Raw genomic sequence first — 12,073 nt, 5'->3', positions numbered from 1 at the left:
TCTCCTGACTCGGTCCATCCACCGGGTGGCCCAGAAACTTGAGCATGACCCTGAATGCCTACTATCTACCCATCACCAGTGGTTCTGCTTTTAAAACATTCCATCTTTTGAGGGACAGGCATTTGGCCTTGCAGGCAAGATGCCCATGGAGCTTATGGGCCTGGGTTCGATTCCCGGCTTGGCCTCCTGACTCTGGCATTCTACTAATGCAGACACTGGGAGGCAGCAGTGATGGCTCAAGTGACTGGGCTCCTGCCCCTCACGTGGGGTCCATGGGTTGCATTCCCAGCCCTGGCTGCTGTGGGTGTTTAGGGAGAAAGCGAGCGGGTGGATGAGCCTTCTTTGTCTCACTGTCTCTCAAAGAAGTGATTTTTGGGGGACCAGCTTGGTGGCATATCAAGCGAATCCTTTGCCTGTGGTGCCGGCATCCCATATGGGCATTGGTTCATGTCCAAGCTGCTCCACTTCCAATTTGGCCCCTTGCTTATGGCCTGGGGAAGCAGTAGAGGATGGCTCAAGCCCTTGAACCCCCATACCCATGAGGGTGAGACCCGGAAGAAGCTCCAGGTCCCTGGCTTCCGACTGGCCTAGCTGTAGCTGTTGCAGTCTTTGGGGAATAAGCAAGCAGAAGCATGATCACGCTCTCTCTGTAACTTTGCCTTTTAAATAAAAATAAATAAGGACCTGGAGTGATGGCTCAATGACTAAATCCTCTCCTTGTCAGCAGCCCACACGGGCATCAGTTCGCATCCTGACTGCTCCACTTCCCATCTAGCTCTCTGCTTGTGGCCTGGGAAAGCAGAGGTAGTTGGCTCAAAGCCTTGGGACCTTGGGCCCGGCGCGGTGGCGCAAGTGGTTAAAGGTCCTCGCCTCGCACGCCCGGGATCCCATATGGGCGCCGGTTCTAATCCCGGCAGCCCCGCTTCCCTTCCAGCTCCCTGCCTGTGGCCTGGGAAAGCAGTCGAGGACGGCCCAAAGCTTTGGGAACCTGCACCCGCGTGGGAGACCCAGAAGAGGCTCCTGGCTTCGGATCGGCATAGTATCGGCCCGTTGCGCTCACTTGGGGAGTGAATCATCGGACGGAAGATCTTCCTCTCTGTCTCTCCTCTCTGTATATCCGCCTTTCCAATGAAAAAATAATAAAAAAAAAATAAATCTTTAAAAAAAAAAAAGCCTTGGGACCTTGCACACACATGGGAGACCTGGAAGAAGCTGCTAGCTCCTAGATTCAGATCAACCCAACTGCAGCCATTTGGGGAGTGAACTAGTGGAAGGAAGATCTTTCTTTCTGCATTCCTTCTCTCCATAAATCTTATATGCCTTTTCAATAAAAATAATTAATCTTTAAAAATAAGTAAAAATAAATTAAAAACAAAACAAAATAAATCTCCATTTCCCCTGCCCGCTCCTGGGCTATACCACAACACCTCTTGCCAGGACGGGGAAAGGAGGCCTGCTTGGTCTCCAGTCTTCGGCCAGTGGCTGCATGATCCTCTGAGCCAGAGAAGATGCCAGCTCTGCAGCCCAGTACCCGCTGTGGGCAGCCAGTGCCCTTGCAATCGCACCCACAATCTTTGCCAATCTGACCCCAAATTTGTCTCCCAGCCCTTGCAATTGCACCCACAATCTTTGCCAATCTGACCCCAAATTCGTCTCCCGGCTCCTTCCTCCCCACGGCCGCAAGCCGCGCAGCCCTTGTCAGGGAACGCCAGGCTTTCTCAGCCTTGCACTTGCTCTTCCTCCTCCAGGAGCTGCTCCCCGGCCTCCTTCTCGCCCTTTCTGCTAACACCAGCACCTCCAACCTCACCATTCCTTCGCTCTAAAGGCTGCTTGGCTGTCCCCTCCTGAGCTGTTCGATCCCGGCGTGTGGATGGGGCAGGGAGCTTGCACATCCTCATCCCTCGTTCCAGCACCTAGCACGGTGTGCTTCTTCAGCTGATACTCAATATTGGAATTAACAGTCCTTGCAGCGTCCTGGAGCCAGGGGCTCTGTCTCCCCAGCCCAGTTGATGGTGCGGGGGTGGAGGGGGGTCTCCTTCTGCTAGTGCCAGCCTACCCACTACTCCATCCCCAAAACAAAGCCTCAGCTTTCACAGCAACAGAGAGCACCATGCCACTTCCCATGGGGCCAATCCCATGCTGTGAGCCCTGCTGTTCCTCACTGAACTGCTGCTGGGCAGTGACAGGGACATTCAAAGTCAAGAGCTGGGCCCAGCGCGGTGGCCTAGTGGCTAAAGTCCTCGCCTTGAACGCACCAGGATCCCATATGGGCACTGGTTCTACTCCCAGCTGTCCTGCTTCCCATCCAGCTCCCTGCTTGTGGCCTGGGAGAGCAGTCGAGGACGGCCCAAAGCCTTGGGACCCTGTGCCCATGTGGGAGACCTGGAAGAGCTCCTGGCTTTGGTTGGCTCAGCTCCAGCCATTGCGGTCACTTGGGGAGTGAACCATTGATAGAAGACCTTTCTCTCTGTCTCTCCTCCTCTCTCTATATATCTGATTTTTGCAATAAAAATAAGTAAATCTTAAAACAAAACAAACAAACAAAACAAAAGCTGATGGGGACCTCCAGGGACACCTGTGGTGTTAGAGCGCAGTGGGGTCAAGCAGCACCCCCTGCAGGTAAAGTAAGAAGTGAGTGAGCCCCCCCACCCCAAGGTGGCAAGGAGCTTCTGTGGGTGCAGAGATGTACCACCCACAGCCTCTACTTCATGGGAGACTAGAACCACTGGGCCTGAGGCCACCTCTTCTAACCCTTGGACCACAGTGCCAAAGAAATGAGTGACGTCAGGTTCTAGCTACAATGGGGTGGATGCCCAGAACTGGCCAGGGAGCAGGAAAGCGGTCACCGAGAACTGGGGACAGGCCACCTGGCAGGAGGAGAGTCTATAGGCCCCTCCAGGTCCCACTGGGCCCTGGCCCGGCTCACAGAGCTGGCCCTGGGGGTTTTCCAGCCATCCAGCTGCCCCCCCTTTGGTTCCCACAGTCAGCCTTGCCATCTCCCCAAGGCCCAGCTGCGTCCCTGACCCTCATCCTTGTGTTCCTGTACCCAAGGCCACTGACGCCCGTGAGGTCAGACAGATCAAGCCCTCCACAGGGTGGCTCCCCCGACCAGACCCTACTGAAGGTCTCCAGCAGGGTCCCTGGACTTGACATTAACTCTGATTCCTCTCCCAAGACCTGCTCCTGGACTGCCCGTGGCCTGGGGAGGTAAGCAGGGGTCCTTACCACCCATGACCTCTCCTATAGCCCAAGCAGGTGCCAGGACAATTGTGGCCTTCTTCCTCCTCCTCCCTCCTGGCTGCACTACCCCAAACATCAAAAAGCCGAGGCCAGCCCCAGGATCCCAATTGTACCTACTCCCCGGCCTTCACAGCCACCTCACTTCAGCTCCCTTGCTCACCTGGCCAGCAGTGATGGCGCTGTCTCCTGCTAGCCACCTTTCTCTCCACCCCACATTGCAGGTGGATTCGCTAAGTTTTCATGGCTCAGGCCTTCGGGTACCTTCCCTGCCGTCCCACCCAGCCCCGCATCCCAGCACACCCCCACTGAGGCCCCCCTGAACTCCCGCATCCTAACAGGCTGAGCCCTGCAAGCTACCACGTGCCACGTGTGTTCTCTGACCATGAAGCCTCGCAGGGCAGGGCTGGACTGGCTCCCTCACCCCCACCTCCCCAGAACCACAGGCCACAAGTATCAGTCCTGCTTGGATCCTGTATCTCACCAATCCTCTCCTCCTGGCAGCCCTGGGCCCAGCACACGAAGGGGTCAAGTATGGGTCAGGAACACGGGGAAGTGGCCCGTACCTGTGCTGAGCAGTCATACATTTTTTTTTCTTCTTGTCATTCAATATCAGATTCCTAGCACCCAGTGTACACATCACAGTGGGCTCTGCAAGTCACCCAAACATGCACTGGGGAGTACAGCAAAAGTGTGTAGGCTAAGAATGAGTACCACGCCATGTTACACAGGCAACCTGGACCTGGCCGGGGGGGGGGGGTTCTATAGCCCCCATGGGTGCCTGTCAGAGCAGCTGCCAGGGTAAAGCAGAGACTACAGGGCCCGGTGTGATAGCATAGTGGTTAAGGTCCTTGCCTTGCAAGCACCAGGAACCCATGTGGACGCCAGTTCTAATCCCAGCGGCCCCGCTTCCCATCCAGCTCCCGGCCTGTGGCCTGGGAAAGCAGTAGAGGATGGCCCAAAGCCTTGGAACCCTGCACCCGCATAGGAGACCTTGATGAGCTCCTGGCTCCTGGCTTTGGATTGGCTCAGCTCCAGCCATTGCGGTCACCTGGGGAGTGAACCATCGGACAGAAGACCTTTCTATTTCCTCCTCTCTGTATATCCTCCTTTCCAATAATAAAAAAAAAAAAAAGCAGAGACTAGGTAAAGCCTTCGCATGGATCATCTCCTCCAGTTCCAGCAGGTTTAGCAGCTGGGATCATCTCATACGAGCTCCCTTTGCAGGCAAGGAAAAGGAGTTGTCCAGTGCAAGCTGCAGTGCGGTCACCTGGGCCATGCAGCAGGGGCCACTTGGAAGGCCAGCAACCAGCTGCTGTTCTCTCACCTCCACCCTGGGGCCACAAGGTCTCCACCCTAGGGACCTACTTTACTCTTCACGTGCCCCGCTTCCCGTGCAATCCCCCCAGTCTCTGATCCCTGACACCTGCACGCCTCTCACCTGGATCTCGATGGCAGCTCCTAACTGGCCCTCTGGCTTCCAGCGTGACCCCTGACCTGCCCCCTAACCTGCTCCCAGGCAGCCAAGTGGACATGCCAAAGTAGCCACTCTCCCAGGGGTGGCAGACCGGCTCTTTGGGCCCCAGCTCCTTTCAGACCATCACCCCAGCCTTGCTCCTCCTCGCTGAGTACAGTGGCTGTTTCTAGGGTGATTCTGTGGGACTCCCAAGTGCAACATGATCAGATCCATGCTCCCCCCCGCCACCACAACCCCCGCCCCGTCAGCCTCCTCCTCACGAGGCTCCTGTAAGATCTCCCGGGGAAGTGCGTGCTGGCCGCTCATCTCCATCCCTGATATTGCACGGCCTGAGCCAGCTCTCTCCGGTCCAGGGCTGTGAGAGGGCGTGTAGGAGACACTGAGAGCTGGGCCGGAGCCCCACCTGTCCCCACCCCACCCCCATCTTACCTTCCCCTTCTTGGTGAGGATCTGCTTATAATACAACCAGCCCTCTCTCCTGATGTCGTTGAAGGCAGTATCCGAGAGGTCAGAGGTGGAAGGTCGCTTAGAAGGGGCATCAGCATCCTCGGAGTTGCCCCAGCTGTCCAAGGACTGTAGGGGGACGACAGAGCACAGCTTAGGGTGGCTGCCACAAAACCAGCATCTCAGGAACCCCATGGAGTGCTGGCAGTCGCCCGGGCCCAGCCGAAGGCCCTGCTGCACGCTGCTGTGCTGTGTGGCCGCATGGATACTATGTGCCCTCTCTGTTTTCCAGTGCAGAGATCACAAGATGCATGCTAAGCCGAAGCTGGAGAGCAGGAAAGGCTATGAGCTGCCAGCAGGCCACGTGCCTGGCCACGCGCCTGGCCACGTTGGGAAAAGCCAATCTGGAACCTCCTAGAACTTTATGGGTTGTAAGGAATTAAGGAAACAGAGGAAGTGGCCATGTCAACCAGGAGTTAAACAAACAGGGGAAGTGGGGATGTCAGCAGGGGCTGTGTCACTGGAGCAGGTAGCCGTGTCCACGAGGAATTCCACAGAGGAAGTGATAGTGTCAACAGAACTCCAGCAGGGTGACAGGCCAGCGTCAGGGCAAGCTTAACTAAGCAGAGGAAGCCATAAAGAAGACAGGTGACAGCGCCAGTGAGGTGGCAAGGCAAGTTGGAGGTCAGATGGCTCTCCAGCCTGTGGCCGGGGCCAACGCATACCTGATCCTGTCCCATGCAGCCAAGGCTGCCAACTCCGGCCTCTCCCCTAGTCTCAGCCCTGTGCGCCTCCACCCTCAGGACCCTGTGAAGGCACTGGGGATCCAGCAGGGAGCTAGGCACGTGGAACCCTGCAAGCTCAGGGAACTTCTAGCCTAGCTGTGGGGCCAGTCCAGCTAAGCGGAAAGTGCGAGGCAGCACAGGGAGGCGGGGGATGCGGAGGCTGTGGCCTGAACACCCTGCAGGACACGAAGATGTGAACTAGCTACCCGTGGCAGGTAGACCAGAAGCAGCCATTCAAGATGGGAATGATAAGCGACAAGGCCCTGGGCAGGAGGTCAGGAGTAGTGACAACAGTGCCCACCCTGGGGACAGGGAAGGGTCACGCGTGTGACAGGAGCCCACAGTCCCTGCTTCCTGACACCCTTGGCCCTGCCAGTAAACACAGGCTACATACCCCGTCGGTGAAGAAACTCCGCAACATTCGCAAGCTGGGGACCCGGTTTGGCAGGCGTCTGAGGAGCAAGATGTGAGGGTGAGGGAGGTGTCACCCTCACTGGCCCAAGCCCCGAGGGCCAGAGGCCTTGCTGGTGCAGCACCCCAGGGCCACGGCAGCGGTAGCCACCGGCCCCGCCCCGCCTCGTGCAGACCAGGCCTCACCGCAGCACTCGGCCCTCATCACGGAAGGTGTTGAGCCCGTCGTCACAGGACTTGGAGCGCTCCGTGGTGATGGCCAGCAGGTAGGAGGAGCGGCGGCCGGCTTTGATGCTGCCTGCAAGGACACCCGCATTGGGCCCGGGGTCAGCCTCGCCGAGCCCCCCTTCCTGGCAGAAATCACAGGTGTGACTCCCCAGGGGCCCCAAAAGCAGCCGGAGTCAGAGGGAGAGGCCAAGGGCAACACTCACTACAGTCCTGGGAGTAATGACGGCTGAGGGCAAAGGTGAAGGTTGGAGAGGATGGGCTGGTACCCAGGACAGGGGCGGAGTTCATGGCACTGGAGACCACCGCGGAGGCAGGAACGTGCTTGGCTTGGAGGTCAATGCTGGGGCTGGTGGGCTCATCTGCAGGAGTAGAGGGAGGGAGGTAGGAAGGAGGTCGGAAGCCAAACTGCCCAACCCCGGGCCCAGCGATCAGGGTCCCTTGGCTCAGACCACGGCCCGTAGTCATCCCCTGTGAGGCAGAGCCCGGCTACCATCATGCTCCCCACAGATAATGATGTCTCCCCCTAGCAGGGGCAGGACTGCCCGCCCCACTACACCGAGGGCACCCAGGGTTTGGGTAAGCACCCTCCCCAGAGCAGGTTCCTAAGGGCATAGCCAACTCCTCCATCAGATTGGGAGCTGCTGCAGGCAGGCACTGTGCCTCCTCCATCAGACTGGGAACCTTCCAGCGCAGAGCCTGTCTCCCCTATCCGAGAGGGAATTCTGGAGTGTGACAACTGTCTCTGCCATCAGCTGGCAGTTCCACCAGGCAGGGACTGCCCACAGCTGTGTCCCCTGAGGGCCTCTTCTCCCCACTCCTTAGGCTGCCCTGCTATAAGCCCAACTACAAGTACAACCCTTGGGCCTGGCCTGTACTCCCTGGACCATTACTTTCATACTGGTCTTGGACCCTGGTACCCTGCCCCCATCAACACATCCTGGTCTCGCCTGCTGTCTCTGCACCCCTCCCTTATTCCTGACATGGGGTGTGAACAGCACTCTCCAGCCAGGCCAGAAACCTGGAAATCACCTCAGCCCCTCACTGGTGTGTACCCTTCTCCAACACAAGGCACCCCACCAATCCCTTCTGTTCTGAGGATAAAGTCCAAACCGCCAGCCTGGGGAAGACCCCAGACACACTTGGCATCTCCGCAGGTTCACCTCCCTCCCTCTCTCCTCGTTTTTCTACAGTCTTGCTCTCCCTCGAGACCCAGCCAACTGCCCTTCCTCAGATTCACTCGGGCCACCACACTCTCCTCTGACCTGTTCTACCTCACCGCCCTCCCACAGGGCTCTCCGTGTGACCACAGGGCCCCAGCACAGCACCTGACAAACTCTCGCTAGAGGAATGGGTGGTAGGGTGAAAGGAACAAAGAGTGAAAGATGTAAAAGAAGAAAGGGAGGGGTGAAGGAGAAAACTGATGGGTGGGTGGGTGGAAAGAAGGAATGAGTAAACAAAGGAAGGAGGGCTAGACAGAAAGGAGGAAGAGAGGGAAAGGATGGAGGGAGATAAGATGGTTGGAAGGATAAACGGATGGATGGGGAATAAAGGTGTGACACGAGGATGGGAAGTTGGAAGGAGACAAAAGGATCCATGGGTGGGGACGGGTGGACAGATGAACACACACAGGAACCAGCTGATCATGTCAGTGCCCAGGTAGGTGCCACCCATGATAGACAGGTGGGAGGGGCCCAGGCGGGCAGGGACGGCACCCACGCCAGCACTCACCAATGAAGGGGATGGAAGCCAGGGAATCTTCAGTAGTAGCCAAGGGTGCTACCTTCCTGCTCAGCCGTTCCCCTCGCCCACTGGCCTCGGGCTCGGGGGGCTCGTCCCCAAATCCCACATTCATCTGTCTTGCGGGGGTCAGCTGGATCTTGCGGCCTGTCGGAGGCTTCTGTCGTAGCACCACCTCATCACGGCGGTCCTCAGCTGGGGGCTCTGAGGCCCGGGGGCTGGGTTCTGGCCTGACAACCCTGGCTGGTGGCGGTTCTGAGGCCTCTGGTGGGAATGGTGCAGGGGACTGAGCCAAGTTGAAGGAGGGCAGCCCCCCAAAGGGTGAGTCCCGGAAAGAAAGTGCGTGCAACAGGCCAGTCCGACGCTGGAATGATGGGCTGTAGCTCCGATACCCGATGTACCCAACGTCATCCAGACCCTGCAGGCCAGGGAGGGGTGGGGCCTGGGCTCCTGGCAGGTCCCGGGATGGGCAGGTGGAGGTGCGGCCAGTTGGACGCTGAGAAGCCCAGCCGCAGCGCTCGAAACGGGGCGACACCAGGGCCCCTGGTCCCAGGGCCTCGGCAGAGCGGGTGGCCCTGCCCAGGTAGTCGTCTGAGCGTGCCCGGTGCCAGCCCTCTCGGCCCAGCTGACTCAAGGCATCCTGGGAGGTGGAGCAGGGCCAGGGACGGTGGGCAGTCACATCCTCTAGGCGGTCTTGGGAGGCGCTGCGGGCCCGGGGGGCCATGGCTGGGCACCGTCTCTCCCCCGCCCTGCGGGGGACCTGGTTCGACAGCCAGTGTGACAAGGCCTGCTGGCACTCCAGTCTGCTTGGGGGCACCCGGCTGCCAGGCTCCGGGAAGGCACGGGGCGTCCGGGATTCTGATGGCAGGTGGGGGAAGGCACCAGGGCTGGGGCGGGGCTGGTTCATCCCCAGGCAGGAGTTGTCCGGATGGGCACGGGTGGCGGTGGCAGCAGCAGCTGGGATGCGTGGCCCCGGGTCACTCCAAGCAGCGGGACTCCGGGCGTCCCCGGGCAGTGCTGAGACGGGCTCAGGCACCATAGTGGCCCAGGCAGGGACCCGGGCCGGTGGAGCGTAGCTCTTGCGGGGGTAGCAGATGGGGGGCGGCTCTGGGATGCTGCGGGCCTCTCCGGAGTATGGTTGATTCCCCTTCAGGTAGGCGTCCTGGGAGTAGGCCTGCCCAAGACACACAGGCAGGTGAGTGGAGCTGAAGTGGGGGGCAGGATAGCCAAGCACCCCAGGAAAGCAGTGAAGGGAGCGGTAGGAACAAGGAGCAGACAAGAACACAACTGCAGATAAGGGTTGAATGGGTCATAAACACTGGAACCTCTTTCCCTGGGGTCCTCCCCAAGTCCCCTTTTGCCCAGGGATGCCCACAGCTGCTTGAGCATTGAGGTACTGGTAGAGGCCGTGGTCGGGTTTGTTGGGCAGGGAGGGAAGAACTGGGAAATCCCAGCAGAGGCGACGAGGTGGCAGACAACAGAGAATAAAGAGGCTAAGGGGCGTGTCTGGGGTGGGGTGGGCTAGGACCCCGGCAGCTAGGAACCTGGTCCCCAAGCCACTGGAGCGAGAAGGAACTTACCTCCTCCTCTACTCTTCCCCAACCCTGGAAGTGGAGGGGGGAATCTGGGGGGAGGAGGGGCTGGTCCAGCCTGGGCTGGCTGAAGAGGCTGGAGCCACCTTCTGCCACCCCTAAGGTCTGGAATTTGGCACTGGGAGCTGAGGCTGACGCTGCATTGCTGCGGAGTGACAGGGCCAGCTCCCAGGCCCAGCCAAAAAAGGAGGCGGCCCCCAGGGACAGCGGCCTGGTGGCCCCAGCCCCAGCCAGGCCGGCCTCCTTGGAGGAGCAGCCTACAGGGGGTGGGGGGAGTAAAGAGGGACTAGTGCCGAAACCTCAGGATGTAGGATCAAAGTGGGGGAGGGTTAAACCCCACACACATAAACACCACAAAGAGACACAGGAAGACACTCGCCCCAGAGACCCACTCACACAGCCCAACACAATGAGACACCCACAGGGGCAGCCCCCCTTGCCATCCCAGGCACAAACATCACGTGACAAGGCCAGGCTGGCCACACCCCCGCACACTGGCCCCTCGAGGCCAGCCTATGCGGCCTGGAGACACACTTACCTCGCCCTTCAGCCATCCTGCCGGTTGCTTCCCCGGCTCCCAGCCTCACGGCCCGGGCATCCCACGTGCCCCACCCTCCTAAGCCCAGACAAACACCCGCCCCCCCACACACACACTGACTGATGCCGCCAGCCCTGGTCAGGGCCTGGGTGCCCCTGTCTGCCCTCCCCGCGGCTCCCCCTCAGCCCTGCTGGCTCTCAGGCTGGCTGGCTGGCGGCAGGAGGAGGGAGGGAGGATGGGTGTGGAGGGCCTCGCCGCGTCGGTGGTGGCGTCAGCAGCTGCTGCGGCCCGATTGGCCTCCAGCTTGACTCCCAACCACAGGAATGCCTGGGCCCCACCCTCGGGCCGGCTGGAGATGGGTGGGTGGTATGGGCCAGCAGAGGCCCCCAGATGCCAATATCTGGGCCGCCAGCGCATCAGAGTCTGGGTAGCCGTGCTCCCAGCTAATAGCCCTTGCTGCCTCTCTGCCCCTGCCAGCTGCTGCTGATGCCTGAGGCAGGGAAGAGGGATGCCCTGGGTTCCACCCTGGCCACGCCTTGCCCTCCCCACCGGAAGGGGAGTGCATAGGAGGCAGGGCCTTGAGCCTTGGGATAAGCAAGGGGACAATCGAGGCCAGGGGGCGGAGGCTCCCGGAGGGACAGCATGCCAAGCATGGCGCTGATTACAGTGATTATGAGAGAGTGACCGTGGCTCCAGGGCCCCCGGACTTGGCCCTCAGCCATTCCTGAGGGGATGGGCAGGCTGGCCTCTAGCTGGGACCCACAAGGCCAGGGAACTGGGCACTGGGCGGAGAAGGCGAGGGACATATTTGAGTGTGCAGATGCCATCATGACTTCAGGGTGTGTCCCCCCTCCCCTGCCTGTCCCTGTCTGTAGGGCACACTCTGCCTCGGAGGAGGGTGGGTAGGAAGGGCTGAGGAAACTCGGGATGCTGGGACACTGCTAACAGTGTGCACCCGGGAGCAAGCTGGGGCATCCAGGACACAGGAATGGCACTGAGCCATGGCAAGTGTGTGGTAAGGCCCTGGTGCTCAGAAGTGGGGACCTGTGTGTGGTGTGGCTGTGTCTACATGACCCGAGTGTGTGCACGTGCAGCAGTGCCCACGACGATGGGGCGGCCCAAGGCTCCTGCTGTGTATGTGAGTGTGCATGTATGTACACACACTCCTATAGCCAGGGAGAGGATGCTGGGAGCCAACAAGAACCCTCCTTTCAGATACCCTGGTAGGAATCCTGCCTGCCGAGATCAGCACAGCATAGCCTGAGTGAGGCAACCAGAGGCCCCAGCCCAGGAATGGGCCTGGTAGCCCCAGCTGGGCAAGGATGGGCAGTGCTTCTCCTTGCACTTCCTCATTGGGTATAAGGGCTGAGGCGGGACTCACCATCTGCAGGATGTCCTCATCCTTGGGCATGATGGACAACTCCAGGGCATCGTCACTGTGGAGATGGGTAGAGGGTTGGGCCAGGCCAGGGCAGAGGGCACAGGGCCTCTGAGGGCCCCAGGGCCAAGGGCACGGGTCAGCTGTGGGCAGAGGTCACTCACCTATTCTGGATCAGAGCTATCACCTGGGAGTAGGTCTTCCCAATGACACTTTCCCCATTCACCTTCACCAGCCGGTCTCCTG

The 12,073-nt window shown here is 59.7% G+C and overlaps 1 protein-coding gene across 1 annotated transcript in view; it reads right to left on the bottom strand.

The window, feature by feature from the left end:
• The window catches only part of ARHGAP23 (Rho GTPase activating protein 23), a 35,509-nt gene that overhangs the window by 19,937 nt on the left and 3,499 nt on the right, over positions 1 to 12,073 (bottom strand). The window contains exons 4-10 of the mRNA XM_041001362.1: positions 11,992 to 12,070; positions 11,831 to 11,885; positions 8,311 to 9,493; positions 6,786 to 6,941; positions 6,541 to 6,652; positions 6,338 to 6,395; positions 5,144 to 5,287 (exon numbers count right to left, since the gene is read on the bottom strand). Of these exons, the coding sequence (XP_040857296.1) occupies positions 5,144 to 5,287; positions 6,338 to 6,395; positions 6,541 to 6,652; positions 6,786 to 6,941; positions 8,311 to 9,493; positions 11,831 to 11,885; positions 11,992 to 12,070 (1,787 nt within the window). The remainder of the gene's footprint in view (positions 1 to 5,143; positions 5,288 to 6,337; positions 6,396 to 6,540; positions 6,653 to 6,785; positions 6,942 to 8,310; positions 9,494 to 11,830; positions 11,886 to 11,991; positions 12,071 to 12,073) is intronic.

This window comes from Ochotona curzoniae, unplaced genomic scaffold, assembly GCF_017591425.1.
Source record: "Ochotona curzoniae isolate NIBS_2020 unplaced genomic scaffold, NIBS_Ocur_1.0 scaffold_2453, whole genome shotgun sequence".
In the NCBI taxonomy this organism is placed as follows: domain Eukaryota; kingdom Metazoa; phylum Chordata; class Mammalia; order Lagomorpha; family Ochotonidae; genus Ochotona; species Ochotona curzoniae.
This window is presented reverse-complemented; position numbering and strand designations above follow the sequence as displayed.